At 44.4% G+C, this 24,580-nt stretch overlaps 2 protein-coding genes and 1 long non-coding RNA gene across 3 annotated transcripts; 2 read left to right on the forward strand and 1 right to left on the reverse strand.

Annotated features, from left to right (window-relative positions):
- The first annotated feature begins 377 nt into the window (after positions 1–377).
- LOC112113954 (ferritin light chain-like) lies at positions 378–7,678 on the forward strand. Its single transcript, XM_026660149.1, has 3 exons — positions 378–704; positions 5,285–5,431; positions 6,404–7,678. The coding sequence occupies exons 1-3, from the start codon at positions 537–539 to the stop codon at positions 6,899–6,901; spliced, it is 813 nt and encodes a 270-aa protein (XP_026515934.1). The 5' UTR covers positions 378–536; the 3' UTR covers positions 6,902–7,678.
- On the reverse strand, positions 5,310–11,220 carry LOC115271376. The gene is made up of 3 exons (XR_003899933.1): positions 11,144–11,220; positions 10,174–10,265; positions 5,310–5,389 (listed from the first exon to the last, which is right to left on the reverse strand). It is a non-coding gene; the product is annotated as an uncharacterized LOC115271376 (long non-coding RNA).
- A 5,762-nt stretch (positions 11,221–16,982) lies between these two features.
- MYOD1 (myogenic differentiation 1) lies at positions 16,983–20,738 on the forward strand. The gene is made up of 3 exons (XM_024210436.2): positions 16,983–17,878; positions 19,318–19,396; positions 20,031–20,738. Exons 1-3 carry the CDS (start codon positions 17,330–17,332, stop codon positions 20,279–20,281), a joined length of 879 nt encoding a protein of 292 aa, XP_024066204.1. The 5' UTR covers positions 16,983–17,329; the 3' UTR covers positions 20,282–20,738.
- The last annotated feature ends 3,842 nt before the right edge of the window (positions 20,739–24,580 follow it).

Raw genomic sequence — 24,580 nt, forward strand, 5'->3', positions numbered from 1 at the left:
AAAAGACCCAACAATCAGGACTGTCCCTATAAAATCGGACATCTGGTGACCCTAACTTCACACGGGCTTCGTGCTGGGGTCAGTTACCCCACAAAGCAAGCAGAGCAGCTGGGGCTCATGCCAGTCTCTTTGCTCTGTAAGGCCCAGCAGGCTCTCTTCTGGGTGCCTTGCAGCAAAGCCTTATTCTTCGTGCATGTATCGTGGTGCAGCGGTGACCGTCTCCCCGGGCTAAGGCAGGTCTGGACGGGTCCCGCGCTGCAGGCGAAGGAGGGAGGGGTTGCATTGGGGGCAGATAACCGCCGATGAGGCGTCTCAGGTACCGCTGTGGGTGTGCAGCAAGGTGCGCCCCACCCAGAGGCCAGCGGCTGCTGCCGGGCCCTGCGCGCCGGCTATATAGAGCGAGCGCAGCCGGGAGAGCGCGCGGCGCGCAGCTCTTTGTGTCGTAACAGGGGGAACTTCGCCGCGCCAGAAGTCCTGCGCGGAGCGCCCGGCCTCTCCTCTCCGCGCCGCGTGGCGGGGGGGCTCGTCCCGCCGCCATGGCCGAGCCCCGGCTGAAGAAGCGCCGGGGCAGCCTGCCCGTGTGCCCCGGCCACCGGCTCGCGGTTGGCAGCCGGGCGAGGCAGAACTTCCCGGCGGCGGTGGAGGAAGGCCTGTGCGGGGTCACCAGCGCCCTGCTGGAGCTCTCCTACCGCCTCCAGGCGCTGGTAAGGCGGCGGTACCGCCCGCCCCGCCGCTGCTTCCTGCCCGCCTCCCGCCGGGCTCCGCTTTCGTGCCGCCTTCTGCCGCCCTCCCGCTCGGCCCTTCCCCCGTCGGGCCCCGTCCGCCCTGACGGCACCCTTCCCCCGTCTCTGCTTCCCTCCCCGCTGCGCCAGCCTCCCTCAGGCTCACCCCTTCCCCAGCCAAAAGTGGGCCAGGCCCAGGGTCAGAAATCCCCCCTCCCCCCCCGAAGCGTCCTGTTGAATTTAGATAGTGTGGCTGCTTTCATTCACCTCCCTCCAGTCCGTGGGGGGGAGAAGAGTGAGGGGGGATTTGATAGCTGCTTTCAACTACCTGAAGGGGGGGTTCCAAAGAGGATGGATCTAGACTGTTCTCAGTGGTGACAGATGACAGAACAAGGAGTAATGGTCTCAAGTTGCGGGGGGGGGGGGTTAGGTTGGATATTAGGAAAAAAGTTTTCTTCACTAGGAGGGTGGTGAAGCACTGGAATGGGTTACTTAGGGAGGTGGTGGAATCTCCTTCCTTAGAGGTTTTTAAGGCTGGGCTTGACAAAGCCCTGGCTGGGATGATTTAGTTGGTGTTGGCCCTGCTTTGAGCAGGGGGTTGGACTAGATGACCTCCTGAGGTCCCTTCCAACCCTGATATTGTATGTGTTCCAACAGCTGTACAGCGTGCCCAGGCACCAAGGTGATGGGTGCCTTGGAGCTATAGTTGGCAGTCCCTGTGTTGTGCTAAATTTATGAGAGCCTGTGCATGTAGCCTCCTCTTAAAACAGAGGTGGGCAAACTTTTTGGCCCAAGGGCCACATCTGCATGGTGAAATTGTATGCAGGGCCATGAATGGAGGGGGAGGGTGTGTGGTGTGCAGGAAGGGGCTCAGGGCAAAGGGTTGGGGTGCAGGAGGGGTGAGGCAGGGGGCTCAAGGCAGGAGGTTAGGAGGCTCAGGGCAGGGGGTTGGAGTTTGGGGTGCAGGAGGGGTTTGGGGTGTGGGCTCCAGTCTAGCACCACTTACCTTGAGCGGCTCGAGGGTGGCAGTGGGGCTAAGGCAGGCTCCCTTCTTGTCCTGGCCCCGTGCCACTCCTGGAAGTGGACAGCATGCCCAGCAGTGGCTCCTGGGGGTGGGGTGGGGCAAGCGGCTCCACCATGCGCTGCCCTTGCCTGCGGGTACCACCCCGAAGCTCCCATTGGCCATGGTTCCGTTCCTGGACAATGGGAGCTGTGGGGGTGGTGCCTGCAGGCAAGGGCAGCACAAGGTTCCCTCCCCTCCCCCAGGGGCCATAGGGACGTGGTGCCGGCCGCTTCCGGGAGCGGCGTGGGGCCAGGGCAGGCAGGGAGCTTGCCTTAGCCCTGCTGCGCTACAGGGCTGGCAATCCTGCAGGCCGGATTGAAAGCCCTGACGGGACGGATTCAGCCCGCAGACCATAGTTTGCTCTCCCGTGTCTTAAAGACACAAATGGGAAACCCACTTGCAGTGAGATCAGTTATAATGAAACTCCATTGATAGGACCAGATCCTAAATTCCTCATTCTCAATTTTACTCAGGCACCAACCTCACTGCTGAGGTATAATGGAAGTATGGGGTTCAAGTTTTGGCGTGTGTAGTAGTATCAAAATCCCCAATTGTTTTTTAGCACATCAGTGTTTAGGTTGTTTTTCCAGTTTGAATGAAGATTGGTTGAGGGTGGGGACAGGAAAGACCACTATGGGCCAGAGACGTGCAATTTGTAGGTTCTCACAGCAGTTTAACTTTGCAGTTCAGCATATACTAATTTGCAGCAGCTGAGGATCTGGCTTGGTATTTTTCGTTACTAGAGTGAGTGTTAAATATATACTTTGAATGTTCACAGTAGGTCAGAATCTGCTCTCTCCCTGTGGTTTCAGCTGAAATTAGCATTATTCCCAGAAGAACAAGTCCATCAGTAGAAGCAAAAGAAGGATAAATTCTAAGCTTCTGTTAATTTAATCTTACTAGTTATTTGTCCTAATATTGACAACTGTTAGAGGGCTGATTGTAGGCTTCAGAGCAGTAGTTTGAATAGATCTTTTCTGTACTAAGGGATTTGAGAGAATGCTTTTAAATTTAAAAATACATGGGACTGCTCCACCACTGTTACTCCAATTTTACACTAGTGCAACTCCACTAAAATCACTAGAGATATACTGACAAAACTATAACAACACAGTAACAAATCAATGCCATGTATATTCTGCAAAGCTCGTATGGAAAACTGGCTGTATAAAATCAGTTTACAAGAGGGGACAAGAATAAGGAATCCTAGCAGCTTTGAGGTAAATTGCTTGGAAGCAGTGGAGGTTGTGTGTGGTGAAAACTGGTTGTGTTGGTGAATCAGTGAAAGAACAGTTTGTTTTCCTATGAACATCACTGATATTTGAAGTGAAGACCAGCAAGCGGTTAATCTTACATGGACTTTAATAATAAATAAATAAACTGTTTACACTAATGCCTGGATTTCAGCAGACAAGTCTTTAGTTTTACTCTGGGTAACAAAAGCCCACAACAGACAGATCAAACAATAACAACACATTAGGCTGAAATATCAAATATTAAAGAAATGTGCACTTTACAAAAAAGCTATTAATCCGTTGTTGGGGAACAAGGATGGTCAGCACCCTACATCTCATGCCCCATGCTGCACTCCTTAGACAAAATGTCCATTGATTGACTTCAGGATCTGACCCTCAGTGTATCTGTGAGATCCTTTGATCAGCTTTGGTGTAAAGCATCAATCAGCCTGTGCAGGGCCAATGCAGAATCCTCTTCCACAGTGCAGAGGCCCTCATGTGCTGTGGTCTACCTTGCACCTTCTTGTTATGGAACTTAAATGGTGAAGAGATCTTGGTACTGGCTTTCCACACTCTGGGTGCATTCCACCCAATATGAATAAAACTGATAGTTGAGCATAGTTTAAATCTTGGAGTGTCTGAAGGTACTGTACTTCTCTAGAAAGCCATTAATTCAGAGGAGCAGAATTTTGCCTGTAATATATTTATAATAGATCTAAGTGGTACCCTTAAGGAGGGGGTGGTGTATGTATAAATTAGATGTATACATAATATAGTTGTGTTGCCAGTAATATTTCCCTTGGAAAAAACTAGTCAGCATTGTCTATAAGGAAGTTGATTAAACTGATGCAGTCTGTTTTTTCTTGTGTGACCCAAATCTGTTGTAACTTTTTTTCTTTTCTCTCTTTCGTATTTCCAAATTTACATATCTTAAAGTTAGTTTTAGCTGAGTCCTGTCTCTTAAAGGGGCCAATCCTATATTCCTAATGCACCTAACATTTCCAGTTAAGTCAATGGGAATTTTGGGTGGGCAAGGAATGCAGGATTGGGCCCTTAGCAGTTTCAATATTCTTTTATTTTTATTTTTTTAAATAACCCTTTGTCTTGTGGAGTTGTTGTTACCCAAATTTCCATTCTGAAGAAGTCAATTTGGGGTGGGGGGGTGAGGGCATTCAGTATGAAGCCTTAGGCAGAAGAAGGGAAAGGAGAGAAGAGAGGATGGAAGAAGGGTGAAACATAAGGCTAAGAAGAGTGAGACTGGGCAGCTAAAGTGTAGATAGGAAAGGGGTGGGATGAAGGTGTATCAGCAACTAACGGCAATGCAGTAAAGGAGAGAAAAAAAATCCAGAGTTATGGTTTCAGAATGGAGTGAACAATGATGTCAGGAGGCTAAGATGGTTCCTCCTGGCTGCTGGTATCTGTGGAGAGCATAGACGACTGCGGGCACAATCTAAAGGGGAGGACACATGACTTCCCACGTCTCCCCTGCCCAGTGATACCCGCACCGTCCTCTGCGCCCAGCCCCACGTTACCTGCAGGGAGGGGAAGGGCAAGGTCTGTCCTTCTCTACCTGCGCCTCTCCCCCCATATTTGGCTGCTCTCCCTGGCAGCTAGGTGGGGACTAGGACAGAGCCACTTCTACCTGAGAGAGCCTGGTTGGGAGGCAGGGGTGACCCCCTCAGAGCTCCTCTCCCTCCCCACCCCTGGCAGGCCAGTCTAAGGGGGGCACTTGGCCCCCCTACACATTGCCTCTGGTGGAGAGGGAGAGGAAGCTGATGATTTTGGTGCCCTAAGTGGGTCCCTCTGCATCTGCTAGTGGTGATGGTGAAAGGATCTGGATACTTTTCCCCACAGATAAAGACAGTCATCAATTTCTGATAACTGTTTAATTTTTTCCCCAAATCAAAAACCCATTTGAAGCTAGAAGTCATAGGAGCATATCACTCAAAGCAAACAGTGTCACTAATACAATAGTCTCATGTCTAATGTTCAGAGGACTGGGGTGTGTGTATGTATTCTTAAAAAGAGACCGACTACCTGATCTGGAGGAACATTTGACTTACTTCATTTGTAATAATTGGGGTAGAAGTTTTTAGAGGTGCCGCAGGCAGTTAGAAGCACAAGCACTATTGAAAAATTTCTCCTTTTATTCTTTAAATATTAGATCTGATTGACCTGTATTCTATTGGATATTAATTTCCCCCTTCTTTCTTCCCAACTCCAGGCTTTCATACTTTAACAGCAATTTTTGTTTAAATATGTAGGGTGAAGTTTTTGATCAGTCTGACGTGGCTCTACCAAACTTTTCAAAGTTTTTCCGGCACCAGGCTAAAGAAGAGAAGGAAGCTGCAGAGGCCATGCTGAAATACCTACAAGAGAGAGGAGGCCATTACTGTACCAGAATCATCCAGGTGTGCAGCAGACAAATCTGCTCTTCCATAATCAGCAAACTCCTCTAAACACTTGTTGTGCATATCTATCACTCCCAACCTTTGGGTCTGTACACCATTAGCTTTCCAAATACTTTAATTCCCCAATCATATTCACTTATACTCTTGTTCTTTAGGGACTTTTTTTTATTAGACAAATGCAAACCCTGACTCTAGGGTTTGCATTTGTCTAGTCAAAGATAAAATGAGGGCACTCATTCATATTTTTCTCTAACATTTTGCTACCCTAGTCAGTCTGGTGTTTGTTGCTATGGTAGAGGTAGCTATGCAGAACTTTTGCCTACTGACTCTGAAACTGAGGGCCAGATTCTGGCCTCAGTTCTCTGTGGTGCAAGTCCATTGACCTCAGTAGAGTTACTTCAGTTTTACACTGGTATAATAGAATTTGGCCCAGAAGATTTTAAGCCAAATTTTAATCTCCCTACGCAAGTATAAATCAAGAGTAACTTGAAATCAGTGAAATCGTGTGTAAACTCTTATAGGAGACTCAGGCTCCTCAGACTTCTGTATCAAACTAGTGTCCTATAAACAGTTAAATGTGTATTTCTACTGTATGCCCTTCACAGCATTCATTTATAGCAGCCATGAGTAAAAAAAGTTGCCCTTAAATAACTGTAACACATTCAGTTTCCATATTGTGTAGAGGGGTTTTTTTTGGGGTGGGGGATATTGTTTTTTGAGAATGAACCTCAGTTATAGCTGCAGCTATCTGAATCCTTACTGTCTGAATTGAAACATGTTATTGTTAGTAAGTATACTGGAAGTGGCAGAATCTGACCACTGACTCAGAAAAGATTTAGTAAATGCACAGAAAAGGAAGGAGCTGTTGCAAAATCCTAGTATCCTTCTGCAATGCATTTCTTGTTTGGAAAACCAGGTGTTTCAGGGAAATAGCAATGACTGACAATTCTGTCTTGCTTTTTATGTTTCCAGAGACCAAACTGTGAACATGTATCCAATGTGGTGAAGGCCCTTGAAGTAGCATTGGTTCAATGGAAAACAGTGACAGGATATTTTGAAGAGCTTTATGCCCTGAGCATTGAAAATGCAGACCCTCATAGTGCAAGTACTATTAAGAAACAATTTATTGAACCCAAGATCCGGAAGATCAAGTTGATGGGAGACCTCCTGACCAATGCTCACAGGCTTGTGTGTTCCCAAGATGGCAGAGGCAACCTTGGAGACTACCTTATGGAACGGTTACAGGAAGAGCTAAAAACAGGCATAGAGACAGATTCTAGGCACCACTGCACCCCTTCTACATCTCTTCAGCAATGTAGAGGGACTGCAAAGGGGTTGCATCGGCCCCCAAAAGAATTCTCCCAGAAGAGCAGCAGCATAGGGCCAATGCATGCAAACCAGTGCTGTCCCTCCTCACAGTCTCTGTGCAAGGATATGCCAGGGGCAAAACGGAGGCAAGAGAAGGAATAGTTGGAGCACTATCTCCATTCTGGGCCATGGAGAAACCTATAGGCAGCCCCAGGGGAGGCTGAGGCTCAAATCCAGGAGATGAAATGATGGTTTAAAGCCCCATGACTCTGCCCTGCCCCCCCCCCCTTTACACTTTTCCTCCTGGGCTGTGCTTTCTAGGCTGTGTCTCCTCCAAAGTGCAGCACAGAATCTAATCTGTAATATACCGCCTCCTTGTATCATAGGTATTAAGGCTGCTAGATGTAGAGAATGTCAACATTAAATTAACCTTTCAGAGTCTCTTACCCATAAATAACATTTCTTTTTTTGGAAACTACCAGACCTCTAGGTTTCTTTCCTGTCTTAAATGGTTGATTGGATTATTTAGTGCAAAAGAGGGTTTAAGTATATAAGACTTTTTAAAGAAAAAACCTTTTTTAATACAGAGTAATTTCTATGCTGGAGAAACTATAGCTGTTTATATTATTAAACAAATAAGATAATCACTATATTATACAGCGGTGCTGGAACTACTTTTATAGTGGGGGGTGCTGAATATGGAAACCATGTATTTGGGTTGTTGTTACTACAAATCAAGAGCTGCGGCAGCACCCCTAGTTCCAGATTATATCAATACAGATTGTACTATGTAATCATTGTTAAACATTTTTACTGTCTTGGTAAATATTACATGGATATTTTTTTAAGAGACTTGTTCTTAAAATGAGGGGGATTTCCATGATATTCTTAATTTTTGTAGCAATTATAATAGAGTAATTCAATAAACTGCTTTCTATCCAAGTTATTTCTAGTTCTACACTTCTCAAAGATGAAGGATATTAATGTTTTGTACACAGTTATGAGTGCTTATTTGTAGGAACATGGCATGCCACTGTTTCTGACTATTGGACTAGTTATCTGCTTTGCTTGCACTCAAAGGCTATTTGATGGATGGCTCAACTCCCTCTGAATCAGTAGTGAACTAGTGTGCCAGAAATTCCTTCTACTGGCTGGACAGCATATTGTTTAAGAATTGCTGTGGCACTGGGACATTACCCAGGGTACATTCTGGACAAATGAACAGCTGTGTCCCCTCAGTTCTCCAACATGGGATGCCTTTTACAATGCTTTGCTGTGAGAGTTACAACACCTGGTCTGCTCACACACAAGCTTCCAGCATTCAGATTACTCCCAGTTATACTGCAAGAGTGCTACAGCCAGCTACCCTTGAATTACACTGCAGATCAACATCAGCAAATTTCCAGTCTCTGACTTTCCCCCAGAAATGTACATCTTGTATTGCCCAGCTCTCCTGGACAATACAAGCTCATATAAAGTTTGGCAAAACAGAATTTGTGCACATCATTTCTATTAATAAAATGACAAACACACTGTTTAGATAAAACGATTACACGTAATGAGGCATAAATTGGTTACAAGAAAACAAAACACAACTAATACCTAATGTAACAAGCTAAGTGAATTTGAAGCAAAGGTCTCTCACCACATGTTACAGCAGTCTTAGTGGCTGAATTCCTTTGTCAGGATCCCTCCCCCACTCCCATGCTGCTTCCTTTGTTCGAGTTTTGTTGATGCCATGAGTAGGGAGGAATAATTTGGGGTGTCTTTCTCTTCTTTGAGAATCATCTCCAGCTGAGGTTCGGAAGCCAAAGTCTGTGTGGACAGGAACCCCCAGCTGTTTTTGTCAAGATGTAATTTTTTTTCACCCACATCCTCTTTCCTGTCAAAGAATGGCCACTTAACCAGGTGAGAGTCCATTTGATTTTTGTTGACACCTGGCTAAAGCATAGATTAACCTTTGTCTCTGGGGAACTTGTTTGTGACTCTTCCTCAGACTGAGAACATGTCTTTAGTAATATACAGTAGACTCCTATAACTTTACATTCAGTGTTGCCATACATCTTACCAGGACAACAGTAATCAATAAATTAAGTTTTCAAATGATACCTCACAAGGCATATGTTTAATAACACTTATAGTTTTCCAAAGGGGGTGAAAATACATGTACAAGCTGTCAAACCATCTTTCAGATAAGATTTAAAACAGTTCTCTACCATTTTCCATCACAGATACCAGGGCAAACTGAGGTATTAACCATAGTGTCCTGGCTAGATTGAGACCTAGGCAACTGCATTAATTCCCATACACATTCTGCTGTTACTTAGTGGACCAACCATCAGAATTTCCCAAATTAGCTGTAGGCAGGAAATAGTAATGTCCAATGTTGTATTCTCAATGTATCCAGTATAGCTATGGCTCATTGGGCATTCCTTTAGTGGCCCTTTTAGTTGCTACTCAATTTTGCTTTTCAGTATGTTACTACTGTATTCCCAATATAGAACTAAATCACTGTATGACAAAATTTAGACATTTTGGAGTTGCCTACATCAAAAGATTAGCTAGTGTATTTGAAATTTTCTTCAAATTGTTATTAATACTCTAAGTAATATTCCTAATATCTTTGGAAAAGATACAATTTCTAGATTAAAAAAAGGCATTTTGTAGATATGCTATTATTCTCGATTTACTCTCTCTCCTTTATATATATATTTTTATGTATATATATGCTAATACTTATCTACAGACAAGATTTCTTTAAGCATACATACTGCATATTTAATATCAGAATTGTCCCTTTATTTATCTGCTAAGGAGGAAAACAAAACTCCAGAAAACTGCAGTCAAGTGAAAACTGTCTGATTTCTTAGTTTGCTGTGCTGCACACAGCTGTAGCAAGTGCCAATTTCTGTAAATCAGACATTCTAGCCACTTATTTATTTTGGTAACACCTTACTCCATCTAAGTCACTTTCCCAATCTCCCTTCTATTACTCCAGTGGACTGTTCAGCTTCTTATGGAAAAAATAACTTCCTCTACCTTCTACCATAAAAATGCTACAGTATTCCACCAGAATGGTCTAAACACTGTACTTGTAAATGGCAATGTTTGGGATTATTTTCCTAGGCTGCTGCAATAGTTAAAGGGATACTTCCATCTCTGGATCAGATTCCAATACCCATACTCATGTTGAACAGTACCTTATTCCATAATTAGTTCCTCTGATTTCCATTTAATGTAAGCATGGGTAACAGACTTCAGCCCTTTGTAAATACCAAAATGCTGGTACAACAGTTAGTTGTGAATGCAACCAAACTACCTCTCTAATAACACATTACAGTTTAAAAAAAACAAAACACAAAAAACAAACACATTCAAGTAGTTTGTGAACAATACTCACAATACCTCTCCACAATGCTATTTGAGTCATTTACCTTTCCAGAATCTGGTGTAGGCTCTCTCAGTTTTCATCTTGGAAGGCTAATTTAGTCCCCTAGCCAACTCCCAAAACTTCTCCCATTGCAGGCTAAAGGGAAGTCCAACAAAACAAATAGTCCAAAATGAATCCAATATTTACAGTGCAGGGATTCTCATGTTATCCTTTACCACTGGACTTCTGCCACAGGTCTTTGGCGGCAACCAACAAGTAGCTTCTGCTCTCTCCAGGTTTCCCCCAGGCTCAATAACCCAAAACGCTACCAAATGCTCAGTACTTTAACCAGCTCCTTGGTATTCCATTTAGACTTTTTCCCAAGATTCTTCCAAAATACTTCCCAAGACCTTTGATTGGAGAGACCAAGCGTAAAATCTGTTCAGGAGGAATACCCCACAAAGAGTTGCTACCTCCCTAGTTTCTGCCTTACTGGGGAAAGGGAACTCTTTATAGCTCTACTCCCTTTCCCAGCAGTCATTGCTGCCTAGCCTACAACTCCAATAGTCTAGCTGCGCAAGTTCCAGAATGCCTTATTTGAAGGCTGAATCAGGAACAGGTTTAGAGCTGATCTTTGAACCCCTCTTAAAGGGCCAGATAACACTGATAGATATATTTATAAATTATTCCCATTTTGCAAATGGGACAACTAAGTTAAAGAAAAGTTAAATGGCTTGACAAGGTCATACAGTAAGCCTTTGACATAGCCAGAAGTAGAACCAAGCAGCCCTATCTCCCTGTCTCACACTCTTAACAATTCTAATATGCCACCCTTCTTCCCAATTTCTCATTTGAAATAAATATGGTTTATTACACATCTAATATTATTAAAATACATATTTTTACTTTGTTTAGTTGCTAGGGAAATACTTCACAAAGAAAAAGGAAAGTCTATTTCTTTTTTGTGCCCAAGAATCACTGTTAGAATAGCAAAGGGTTGAAACAAGAAAAGTTCCACAAGTTTGCTACTTTACCTCTCAGGAACAGCTGGGATATATAATTATGAATGTGTTAGGGTGGTCAATAGCTGATCTCATTGGGACATATCGCTTTTCAGCACTGGGGACAAAGTGAAAGAAGGAGGTAGTGGAGAGTCAGAACAATATTAAACCTAGTCAGTTTTCTGTTTAAAACAAAATTGATTTTTGGGGGGCAATGGTACAATGTGACTAATAGGGCTCTGCTTTGACTCTATCGGAGAAGGCATAAGGACTTTTTAGATGGAAAAATGGGAACTGTTGAAAAATGAAATTACATTAAAAAGAATTACTCATTAATAAATAATCTAATTGAACTGTTGTATGAATAGGAATTCAGGATTGGACTACAGTAAATATTTTGATTTTATGGACTATGAATAAAATAGAGGTCCCCATTGAAGTCAATGGGAGCTTTGTCCTTGACTACAATGGAGCCAGGATTTCACACTATGTTTATAACTGCAGAAGGGAAACTAATTTTAGGCCAGATTAGATTTAATATATATATATATATATATATATTTTATTACTCTATTGTGGGCTAAGATTCATCTCTTGCCTGTAGTTATCCTTCTTGTTCCAGTGCTCACTGCGGGTCTAATCCTGAACACCTTGCCCACCCAGAACCTCCACTGAAGTCAATGGGAGTTGCAGATGTAGACCGCATGGATGACCAGGTCCACTATGGTGTGAGCACTACACCAGATGAATTAAATTAACAATTTACTTAGATACAAGTTTGTCAGTTGTGATTTTTTTTTACATTCTTACAATTCTTCTGAAATGTACACAAATACATTAAATATAACATTCTCTCATAACATTGCTGAGTTTGTTAGTGCAAACATAAACTGAACAATTTCTTACTTGATTTATGTACCCAGAAGGAAAAGAACTAACCATTCCATGAAACCAGCAAAGTAAGTTCTGAATTGAACTGGGGGGGGGGGTGTTCATTTCAAATATTTGTTATTGCTTTATTTCATGAACAATGTAGAGTGCTGGAAAACACACACATATACTGTTGCACCCTTCCAAGCAGAAGCTGCTAAGCAGTTTTAAAACCCCATTTATAATTTAATTATTATTGTTTTGTTTTATTTATTAAAACAACTAATCACCGATCATAGATGTGGGATTGAAGGTTATGAAAGTCCAGTTAACTGCAAACACACATGCAAGTATCCCTACTCCTGTGGGTAATCTTATCCATGGGAAGTTAATTGCATACATAAGTCTGCAGGATCCGCCCCTTTAAAACAGAAGCTGAGGTGAAATTGTTCAAACACCTCTAAATCAGCAGAGAATTAACATCAGCTAAAACGCAGGAAATAAGTGATATTCTAAACTGTGAGCAAAGCATTCTAAATGTTATATGTGAACTCTATAAAGGGAGGGTCCCAGCATTTGTTTGGTGCTGACATTTTTTTGCTAAGGGCCAAACTCCCACTGAAATGTATGGGAGTGCATGCACAGCAAGAGAGTACTCAGGATGAGTGAGGACAGGTGTCAGATTCCGTCTCTAAGGGTTTGGCTACACTGGCAATTTACAGCGCTGCAATTTTCTGGCTCAGAGGTGTGGAAAAACACCTGAGCGCAGCAAGTTTCAGCACTGCAAAGCGCCAGTGTAGACAGTGCACCAGCGCTGGTAGCTACGCCTCTTGTTGAGGTGGGGTTTTTTTAGAGCGCTGTGCTGCGACCACACAAGGCACATTACAGCGTTTTACAGTGTTTTACAAACAGATGTTCTTATGTAAAGGGGTAACTCGCAGTGCAAATCAAAATGCCATAGTAGGCCACATCAAACCCGCTATTGCTCTGCTGCACTGAGGTGATAGCTACAAATAGTTGTGAACTCAGTTCTCCTAAGGGGCTTCGTTACTAATGCATTAATCCATTGGTTTTTTAGAGGAATCAACTTGTCCCTGAAATACATGACTGCAATTAACCAGTGTTAGGTCGTGTCTCCTAAACCAACATGGAGCCTCAAGTGCTGCTCCAGCAGTCACCCACCCCCCCACACACAGTTGTTTTCTGTAAGTTCAAAACATAGCCCCAAACTGTCCAGGCTTGTAATAGCTCTGCTTGGGCTTGGCACGCCTCTTCCAGCCTCAACACATGCCTTTTCCCGCTGCCTGGCTCCAGCGGGGTTGGGGCACCACAAGTCCCGCCAACCCAGTTAAACTGGTGCAATAGCCAGGATATAATGGTAAGGCTGCTTATGTAACCCACACACCTCCTGGGTGTGATGCTCTGTCCCATCTAGTGGCACCCAGACCACTTAAAGAGAAAGATAAAATGAGTCTGCTCTACAGCCTTAGCTAACAGGCAGTTGGCTTTTAGCTCAGACGGTAGAGGCTCAGGCACTAACCTCCAGAGGTCCCAGGTTCAATCCAGTCGGCATTACACTTACTCAGGGGCAGCTCCAGGCACCAGCGCAGTAAGCGTGTACCTGGGGCGGCGTGTCGGTCGCTGTGAGGGCGACAGTCAGGCGGCCTTCGGCGGCATGCCTGCGGGAGGTCCCGCGGTTTCAGCAGCAATTCAGCGGCAAGTACACCAAAGCTGCGGGACCGGCAGACCACACGCAGAAATGCCACCGAATCCACGTGACCGCGGACTGCACACAGGCATGCCGCCGAACCCCGCCTGACTGCCGTGCTTGGGGTGGCAAAAAACATAGAGCCGACCCTGCACTTGCTCACCTAAAAAGTTGGCCCAGGTGTTCCTTGCAGCACAGGGGTTTCCTCTGCAGGTGGCACCATTACAATAAGAACCTTCTGAGTAATATTTCAGGAGCCGCATTTAAAGAGACAGCTTGAGCCTGAGGCGGGCTGAGACCAACCGGGTTTCTGTGAAGCTTTGTCAGCTGCGTGAACTACGCAGTTTTAGAGAGTGAGGGGGCGTCCCCTAGCGGGCGAGTTGTGCAACGTGTGCGGGGTGGGTGGGGGCGTCTAGCTTTCCTAATTCTACGCGTTTAGAAGATTAAAATCCCCCCCCCCCCCATTAGACGGGTGGGACTCGGTGTAAGTGTCTAACCAAAGACACCCGCGGGATTCCACAGGCGCCCCGCTCCTCTGCGCCGCGCTGGGGGGGCGGAGGGGAGGGGGGCAGGACTGGCTAAGCTTGCACGGCCACGCAGCCACCTATGGAGCAGCGAAGAGCTGCTGGGCAAGGCTTTATCGCCCCCTACTGGCTCCGTGCTTGTGTAACCTTCGCTAGCGCCTGACTCCCCTGTATTCCTTCCCCCCCCCCTTTCTCCTGCCTTCCCCTCTTCCCCCAACCAGCCCGTTCCCCATCCCCGACTACTGAGAGCTGTAGCAGTCCCCAGGAGCCGGCGTCCTTTGGTGACATGTTTTTTACTCACGAGCTTGAGGGGCTCGTTGCACGGGCCCGCTGCTATTTCTCGCGCTGCGTCCCACCATGCCCCAGCCCCAAGGGCTCTAACGGGGCTGCCAGGAACTCCCTCCCGTGCGTGATGTCCTTTGAACACACCGCTAGGCCACTCTCTCCTTTCCCCCCACCCCAACATTTCCTCCCTCGTCTAGATTTACATCTGATTTCTCCGTCGTGTTAGAAAGATCCCCCACCCCACTCCCTCCGCCCAGCCACCACACGTTATCAGCCTGGAAAAGATTTGGGAGAGCGGAGCACAAATCCGGGCAGGGTGATCAAATACTATTTCTGTGCCTGAGACAGCCCAAAAGTCAACGAGGGCCGGAATAAACCCACTGGGAGGACGGGAAGGGGAAAAATGGCTGGGTGGCCTCCTCCTCTTTCTGCAAAGCAAGTCCACACCAGAGAATTGCAGCGATACGTGATTACAATCCGCTTCTTTCATTTTAGACTCAGCATTACCACAAACCCCACGTAGTACCTTCCCCAGTCATCCGAAAGGCTGACGCTTGACGTGAAGGTTGAATATATTTCTAGATCAGGGGTCGGCAACCTTTCAGAAGTGTTGTGCCGAGTCTTCATTTATTCACTCTAATTTAAGTTTTCGAGTGCCAGTAATACATTTTAACGTTTTTAGGTCTCTTTCTATACGTCTATAATATATAACTAAACAAATGTTGTATGTAAAGTAAATAAGGTTTTTAAAATGTTTAAGAAGCTTCATTTACAATTAAATTAAAATGCAGAGTCCCCTGGACCGGTGGCCAGGACCCGGGCAGTGTGAGTGCCACTGAAAATCAGCCCATGTGCCACCTTTGGCACACATGCCATAGGTTGCCTACCCCTGTTCTAGATAATCTAAGGCAATGTTTGCCTTTCAGGAGCCATTCTCTATACACTCTTGACACAAACTCCCCACACCCACTTTAAAACACATTTCCTTTATTTAAAGGTGCCACATCTCCAGTTTTCTCTTAAACACGCTCCCCCCCCCCCTTTTCTTCTTGGTCCCTATTCTCACAGCTTTGCATACAGTAAAAAGCAAACCAGAGATAGTAACAAACATACAAATCAATTGCATCTTCAGCGGGAAGCCGGCGATCAATGTCAGTGTCCCCTCCTTTCTAAATAGGGAGCTGGCAAGCGGGCATACACCAGGCGGCTCGCGTGGTGTTCAGGAAAAGGGTGGGACGCTCTCCAGCTTGATTTCGAATTATTTTAGGGGGTTCTTTTACAAATCAAACTCAAGAGTACTATTATCTGGCCAGACATAGCATTACTATTACAACGGAGTCAAGTCTATTCAAAGTGATGTGAAGTCTGCGTGGAAAGTTTTCGAACCATTCAATGTTTTCTCCTATCAGACCACAAACTGATTTAGTCAAAGAAAATGATTTAGAGGGGAAAACACCGAAAACACAATAGTCCTTTTCGCCTTCAGACTGCTTCCCGGAGTCCTTGAAAATCAACTGAACCCTATTCCTAGTTACAAAAGTTACACAGCATTATTTTTTTCACTTTTGCAAATCATTGGATGAGAAAATATTAGGTTCCTAGGAGAGAAACTAAAGGCTGGAGAGAGAGAGAGGGAAAAAACACATAAAATGCATCTGTGTAATTCTAAAAACAGCACTCAGCTCACTCGCATTTCCTGAAAAGACAAATTACAATAGGAAGAAAAAAAATCAACCTCCAACGCGAAGCTATATTTTCTTCTGAACGAAAAAGTTGCGATTCCTATATTTACAAGAAGGGCCAATGTTCCCTTACAAGCGATACCAGTCAATATATCAAGCACCGTGAAGATACATTTTAAAGCTACCATTAAAGGAATGTATATTCATTTCTTTGTCAATCGTTTGGTTCTCTCGTTTTATTTTATTGTTTCTTAATCGCTGAACAGAAGAGAACTTTTGCAAAGTGCAATAACAGAAAAGAGAAATATCTATTTTAGCTAGCTAGCTCTATCTCATCTGCAATAGCCAATAGTTCAGTTTAACAGCAGAAATCTTTTGCACGTAGCAAAAGACTCAGTAGGAGTAGCACAGATCACAACCTGAATATAGTTGTTTTTATTTTCTTTGCAATATTATTAATCAAGAAGCCTTTACATAAAAATAATATCCCAAAACATTTACATAAATACAAAAGCCTAAAATACCATTTGAACAAGGGTGAGAACAGGAGCGCTCATGCAGAAAAGAGTTAAAATAAAGATGATCCCACTGTGACGCTTATTTTCTGGCTGCAGTTTGACATTTGCAAAAAGTTTCCTACAACTTTTGCCTGACAAGGGCTCCAGCTGCCCTCCAATCAGACGCGACCCCTTCCCTGCCCACCCACTCCAAGACCCCAGCCGCTGCCTCCTTGGGGCTAAGGGATTGGCCGGCAGGTGAAAGGGAGCTCGTCCTGCAGGAATCCCCACCCGCCCTCAAGCAAGGCTTTGGGATAAATAGAGTCACAAATTGTGCTATCTGGATGGGCATCAGGGGAGGGTATTTGAGTGTCATGCCAAGGCAGCTCTGAACTGGGGAAGAGAGACAATCACCAGCCAAAGCTAAAGAACTATTTTGTCTAAGCCTAGGAAAGTGTCTCTCTCCCAATTAATTGGAGACAGTGGTGTAAGAGCGACTCCATTAAAAGTCTAGGGGGGAGTTAAACTAGATTAATCTGGCGGCTGGAAAATAAACTCCCTGATTAAAGCAGTTTGCTTTGCACTGATCGGCTGGGTTCCTGTGGCTTCTGCCCCTGCTTTTATTCCTGCCCACCCCACCCTTTGCTGCCCCCATGGACTTGCTAGGCCCTATGGAGATAACGGATGGCTCCCTCTGCTCCTTCTCGGCTGCCGATGACTTTTACGATGACCCCTGCTTCAACACTTCGGACATGCACTTTTTCGAGGACCTGGACCCGCGGCTGGTGCACGTGGGTGGCTTGCTGAAGCCGGAGGAGCACCCCCACCACCACGCGCACCACCACGAGGACGAGCACATCAGGGCGCCCAGCGGCCACCACCAGGCCGGCCGCTGCCTGCTGTGGGCTTGCAAAGCCTGCAAGCGGAAGACCACCAACGCCGACCGGCGGAAGGCGGCCACCATGCGGGAGCGGCGGCGGCTCAGCAAGGTGAACGAGGCGTTCGAGACGCTCAAGCGCTGCACCTCCACCAACCCCAACCAGCGCCTGCCCAAGGTGGAGATCCTGCGCAACGCCATCCGCTACATCGAGAGCCTGCAGGCGCTGCTGCGGGAGCAGGAGGACAGCTACTATCCGGGGCTGGAGCACTACAGCGGCGAGTCGGACGCCTCCAGCCCCCGCTCCAACTGCTCCGACGGCATGGTGAGTGCGGGGCGGCTTCCAGGCCCATGAGATGGAAAATGAGGCCCCCCTCCTGTACCCTGATCCTCGGGAGGGAGGAGAGGAGCCCCGCCACCCCCATCATGATCCCTGAGAAAGAAACAGGAAGTCCCAACGTGTTCCCGGACCCAGGGGTGGGAGATGTGGTCCCCCTTTCTACCCTGATCGGGGAGAGGGCTCCTATGTATCTTGGCCCCTGCCTGTGAAGGGAGATGGGGTCCCTTACATACCCTGATCGGGGAGCCCGTCTTTGAAACTCCTGTGAGTGTAAGGAGGGGAGTGGTTGATCCCTAGGAAAGGTAGGGATCCCCATTCCGATGTGCCTGCTGTCCTTCTCTCTGAACCCTGCAAGGACAGACCCGGGGCAGAGTAGCTAGGGGATCCTAGCTATATCCCCTTGAAATAAACGTGGGAGTCACAGGAGGGCTGGTGAGAGATACGACTCAGTCACAGTTGGTGCTATCGCACTTTGATTTCAGTGAGGAGAGCTGGGGCCCTTATGAGGGCACCCCTTAGGAAGGGGTTCCCTCTGCGACCATAGTGCAGCTGCAGATAGGGGAACTGACGTTCCTGCTCACCTGTAGTGCAGCTCTGGAGAAGTCTTGCTTGGGTTCCACAGTCTCTGATCTTTATAAGGGAAACCCGAGGGGAGGGGAGCTCCTGATCCTGGAAGCAAGGGGAATCTCTTCACCTCATTGTACAGCTAGCGCTGCAGCCTAGCTGTCCCTGGCCCCCACTCCTCAAACACAGAGTACCTCTGAGATGGGGATCACAATAAAGGTTTAAGAGCCACTGGGACAGAGGGCTATTCCCTGAAGGGGTATGGTCATTACTGGAGCTGAATGTTTGGGAGGATAATAGAGTTAGCAGAGCTGAGGGAAGCTTTATGTAACTAACCCCTCCTCAAAATGCAGCATTCTCTTTTCTTTTGGTGGTAGAATCCCTGCTATTGTGTGTGAAAGTATCAAAATATAAACCATATCCGGCAGGCTGTTTTTCTGTATGAAATGATAATAAAAAGAGCGTGAAGAAGAAAGACTATTGATGGGGAAAACACTTTTAAAATATCATGACAATTAAGTGCTTTCCCCACCAACTCCATTAACAAATCAAGGACCAAATGTTCTGTACTGTAATTCAAAGAGTCAGCGTAATCACTGATTACAATGTTATGAATTTTTCTTTGTGTGTGGCAAAAAATCCTTGGAATAATTCAGTAATATAAAATATTCTGGATTTAATATCTTCCCGGAAAGGTTTTTTCCCCTCATTCTGGGAAGCTAAAAATTTACCATATTTCAGCAAGGACTGGGGCTATGGTGCAGATCCGAGATTGGAATATGAAATTAGATGGTTATTGGAGACTTTGTGAAAATTCTGCTTCTGAGCTGGTGATATGCATCCATTCTTTTGGTTTCCAGATGGAGTACAGTGGGCCCTCTTGCAGCTCTCGCAGGAGGAATAGCTATGACAGCAACTACTACACAGAATCACCAAATGGTGAGTATTTGCCTTAATGCCAAAGACAAGTGTATGGAGGTGGAGACTGTCAGCAGAGCAAACTTCCCCTGCCCCTTCTGTCACCACTTGTGCTCAGCCAGCAAGCTGTGGGCACTGATTCAGGACACCCCCTCCCCCAATTGTTTCCATGATTCTGTTTGCAAATGTGGGGACATCTTGTACGTGCATTTCATGTAACAATTATATTCCTTACACTATGCTTTGGCATGCATATTCGTCTCTGAAAACAGGCTTCAGATTTTAAACTGCTTTGCAACAGAGACTGACCCACCCAAAACCTTGGATCCAAACTTTGGAGAAGTTCTCCGCTGAATCCAGAGCAACTAACCCCCTTTCTGTATCGAACCAAAACCCTGGCTCCAAATCCCCTCAGACTGGTGGTAGTTCACATCCAAACTTTGACGCTCGGGCCCTTCACTACTTTGCAAGTTCTAATATTGTCTCTGATTTTGACTGATTGGCATCTTTCAATAATATTTATTTTGTATACATTTCCACTGAACCTTTATGTGCTCAGAGCCATGCAAGGCTGGTTGTTTTTTGGGTCCTCTAGAAGAACTACTTCCCCAATTACTCATTGGGTGTATTGATCTCCTTTTCCCTCTATCCTTAGATCCAAAACATGGGAAGAGTTCAGTTGTCTCCAGCCTGGACTGTCTATCAAGCATTGTGGAGAGGATTTCCACAGATAACTCCACCTGCCCAGTGCTGCCGACAGTGGAAGGTGGAGCTGAAGGCAACCCCTGCTCACCCCAAGAAGGCGCTACCCTGAGTGAGAGTGGAGCCCAGATTCCCTCACCTACCAACTGCACCCAGATTCCCCATGACTCCAGCAGCAGCAATCCCATCTACCAAGTGTTATAAAGCCAGGTCCAGCTGCACTGTTGTGCAAACACAAACTGCTATATGCTGCAAGCTCAAAGACCTGCCTTGAAAAGACTAAATATTTCTTTTTCCAGTTCTAAAATATCTCTGAAAATTCCTTCAAATATATAATTTTTCAAGCCTATGTTACTTCAAAATACACTTAATTATTTATTGGTTGTTGAACTAAAGCTATTTAATATTTCTAGAGGTAAAATTGCATAGCACAACATGGCTGATGTTTATAATCTGTGCTTTGGGGAATGGGAACCTGGCTCTTGAGTTCTGGTAACACTTTTGAAAAGAAGAAAACTAGATGAATCTCGGGAGTAATGACATGAGACTTCCTTACTGTTACCCCCAATCCTGCCCAAAATAAGGTTGTGGACCATTTTTTATAATACTTTTTTGTATAATTGTAAATAAGAGTTGCTTTGCAAAAAAAAAAAAAAAAAAACCCAAAAAAAAAAAACAAAAAAAAAAAAAAAAAGGAATTAAATATTTAATGTTGCTTGGTTTGTCGTGCCAAACTTTAACTTTATATATTTATACAATGTGGTTGCCAAGAATGTTGTCAACAATATTCTAAATAAAGATCCTTATTTATAAAATCGGTGGTGTTATCCTGACTTTCCTTAGGGCTTCTAGAATTACTACCGCATTTAGGAGTGGTGCTCTGAGTGCTGCCTTGGCAGGAGGAAGATTCAGGCTCTGATACAGCAAAGCAATCCAGCCGTGTCCCACGGAGTCCAGTTATCGTGCTAAAGTGCTTTCCTGAAGTGGGGTCCATTTTTTTGGTATCCTGCTGAGGTGCTTTCTTACCTATTTCTGTTTTAATAATCTGAGATTATTATGAAATCTATATAGAGCCAGACTTTACAAGCATAAAGACTCGTTCTCTGCCCCAAGGAGTTTACAATATAATAGTTCAATCTCATAAGGCACTGTATAAGAGCTAAGCATTATTATGAAAAGCCTCAATTCCCCTTGCACTTAATGGGGAGTCAAGGTCATTCAGCACCCTGCTGGAGGTGCTCAGCATCATGCAGGATCAGGAACCAAATTAGCAAATGACTGTTTAGATAAGACATTATGTTCTAACTCTAAACGGACATTCAGTATTTGCATATTCCTGGACACCAGAAAATAAATGGAGCTCCGTTGGAGCTGTGGAGTTCAGGTCCATGCCTAGGTTCAGACCTGCACCTCAGCTTTCCCTAAGGTCAGGGATGTTCATATTTGAGGGTCCAGCTTTCACACAATTAGAGAAAAGCCTAAGAAATGACATTTGGATTTGAGCATTCCCTGTCTTTGGAGGTGCTGCAATCCAGGAATCTGGTCTGGTTTGGAGCCCTCTCTAAAAATAACCAGTGAACTAAATCTCCTTCAACATCTGTAATCTTGTGATCTTGCCATGAAATTTATATGCCCTGAATACAGATTTACATCAATAAATTACCCTTAGTCCACACATGCACGTTTGTGCAAGAATAACCGACTGCTCTAACACAGAATGAAACAACCCATTCTTTTCACATCACTGTGATTTATGCATTTATTTAAACATTTAAAAAATAAACCTTAAGAAAATCCCATAAGCAAATGACTGATGTTCCAAATAATTGGGGTAATGGTGCAGACGTTACATTCTCTGAGAATCACATAAAGGTGAAGTGTGCAGACCTCATCTCTTCTGCAGGAATGTGGGGAACAGCCATTGCCACTGAACTGCCTCCCACTTCCTGCCCCCACTGAGGGGCTGCCTGTAGGGATCATATCTCACATGGGGGAGTGAGTAGCCCCATGTTGGATGGAGCGCTGCATCACACACATCCCCCCCTTCAGCCCTGTGGAGCCTACCCAGAAGAGGTGTGTCCAGAACCCCCTCCCACCTAAAGTGGGGATCCTTCTTTAAGGACTCCTGGAGACAGCAGCAGCTGGGGGAAATTCCTGGAAGCATGGCGGGGACAGTGGTGACATTAAGCCAGGGAGGAGGCACACAGCCTCTGCAAGGATTGCCCTAGCCTCCCACTGATCTTTGGTGATTCTCAGGCCTTATGGGCTGGTTCCAACGATCAGAAAGCAACTTTGGGAGAGGATCCTCAGGAAGTTTTCCTCCACATGGGTGCCTCCCATTGGCTTTACGGTGGGAAGGGGTGATCCAGCTCACAGAAGTTAATACTGCCCCTCTATCTAATAAGTTCTTCCTTGAAAAATTAAAAATAAATGGACCTCAGATTGCTCTCATTTACACTGATATAAACCATTTAAGCAGCAGAATGGCACCAGTGTAAGTTTGATCAGAATCAAGCCCTAATTTATAAAGAGCAAATACATTGATTTAAGGATTGATCCAATGCCCACTGAAGTCAATGATCAGACATTGCCTTCACTGGACAATGGATCAGGCCCATAGTGAAAAAGATGCCTTGCATGATGTTATAGTCTCATCTCTTCCCACACTCCCAGGCTGGTAAAAGTATCATGGATGCAATTTTATGCTCATGTACATTGAAGCCAGTTAAAGTTTTGCCTGCTCAGGAAATACAAGACTGCATAAATTATTGTTATAAAGTTTGGGCCTGATTCACCTCTGCATTGGTCTAGCTTTACACCAGGGTCCATTCAACACAACAGAGTTACCCTGATGTAAAGCTGGAGCAGTACAGTGGTGAATCAGGCCATTTGTGTTGGCCAGTGTGCACACAGTTCTGTGTTTAGTCTTGTATATTACATTTCACTTATTTATTTTAGTAACCCAAGTTTCCACATACTGACGTTAATGTTACAACAGAGAACAAGCACTTAACACGTCCCAAAATAGACAGACAGATAAAAAAGAAAAATTATTCACACCTTTACTATGCAAGGCCCCATCTTTTTCTCCACTGACGTCAATAGGGAAAGGCCAGTTGACTTAATGGGAGCTGGGATGAGGTCAATAGGGCACTGACACATGTAAATATATATGTTAAGGTTAATTTTATGTTCAATTTTTAATTTAAATAAGGACTATTGAAGACAGTGTAATTTCTCCCTCTCCATTTTGAACAGTAATACACTTAAATAAAATGCTCATGGCTCCAATAGTGCTCTGTGTTACATCAGGTCACCAGTGTAATTGAGTGAAATAGACTTTATCAGAGGTTTCAGATCTGGATTTCAAACACCTCAGAGTTATGGCTGTTTAAGTCTCAGGGTTTAGTTAGCCCAGGAGAGAGGGGACATAAGCAAAAGTGAAAAGCAGATTAAACATGTGGTCCAACATTTTCAAACTTGAATGCCTAAGTTTAGGCTCCTAAATCTACATCTCAAGGCTGCCTCGTGTAAGATACGGAGCACTTGAACCAGTGAACCACTTAAGCACATGCTTAAACACATGATTAGTTCCACTGAAGTCAATGGGATTATTCACATGCCTAAAGTTAAAAATGAACTCAACTGTTTCACTCAATCAGGTTAGCGTGTTCAGCATCTTGCAGGATTGAGCCCCCTACATAAAAATGACCTGATTTTCAAAGGTGTTGAGCACTTGTAGCTCCCATTGATTTCCATGGGATTTGTGGGAAGCAGGCCAAACTATTATCTGAAATGCTTGCATATAGATTTAAGAGGCTAACTTCAGGCATGGATTTTAGAAAGCACCAACATTTCTCATGGAATTTAACTCCTCTAAGGAAACTCACATACATATGAAAAATTAAAGGAAGCCTGTGATCTTTGGCTGTTCAGTGGTCTAAGGATATGTAAAGGTAAATATGTGAATCAGGAACATTTCATTTTCTTGAATCAGGGTTGACTCCATAACCCATGAGTGTTATATTGAAGCCAAATGTGATATGACAGTTTATTTTATTCAGATTGTTGTTAGGGGTAACATACAATACAACAAATTTATATTTTATTTATTTATATTTATTAAGATCCCACCCAGTGCTGTGGACATTGACGTATGTATGATGTGATGATATTTACAATGTGAACAAATACCTGAAATAGAATTGGTTGAATTTTTTTCATTCAGTTTAGAAAATGAAAACATATCACAAAAAGCTGTTGATTTTTTCAAACTTTTTGATTTCATACACAAAATGTCATGACTTTTTTTAAATCAAAATGGTTACAGAAAATTTTCACTTACTAAAATATTATTTTAGGTAAAAAATGTAAATAACCATTTAAGTTAAAATTTCAATTAAAATGCCAAAAATTAAAAAGAAAATGGGTCAATTTCATACTGTGAAATGTTAATGTCCAAATTTTGTATAGATTTTTTTTGAAAAAATTCAATCAGCTCTA

This window comes from Terrapene carolina, unplaced genomic scaffold (assembly GCF_002925995.2).
Source record: "Terrapene carolina triunguis isolate 2854851 unplaced genomic scaffold, T_m_triunguis-2.0 Scaffold715, whole genome shotgun sequence".
Taxonomy (NCBI): Eukaryota; Metazoa; Chordata; order Testudines; family Emydidae; genus Terrapene; species Terrapene triunguis.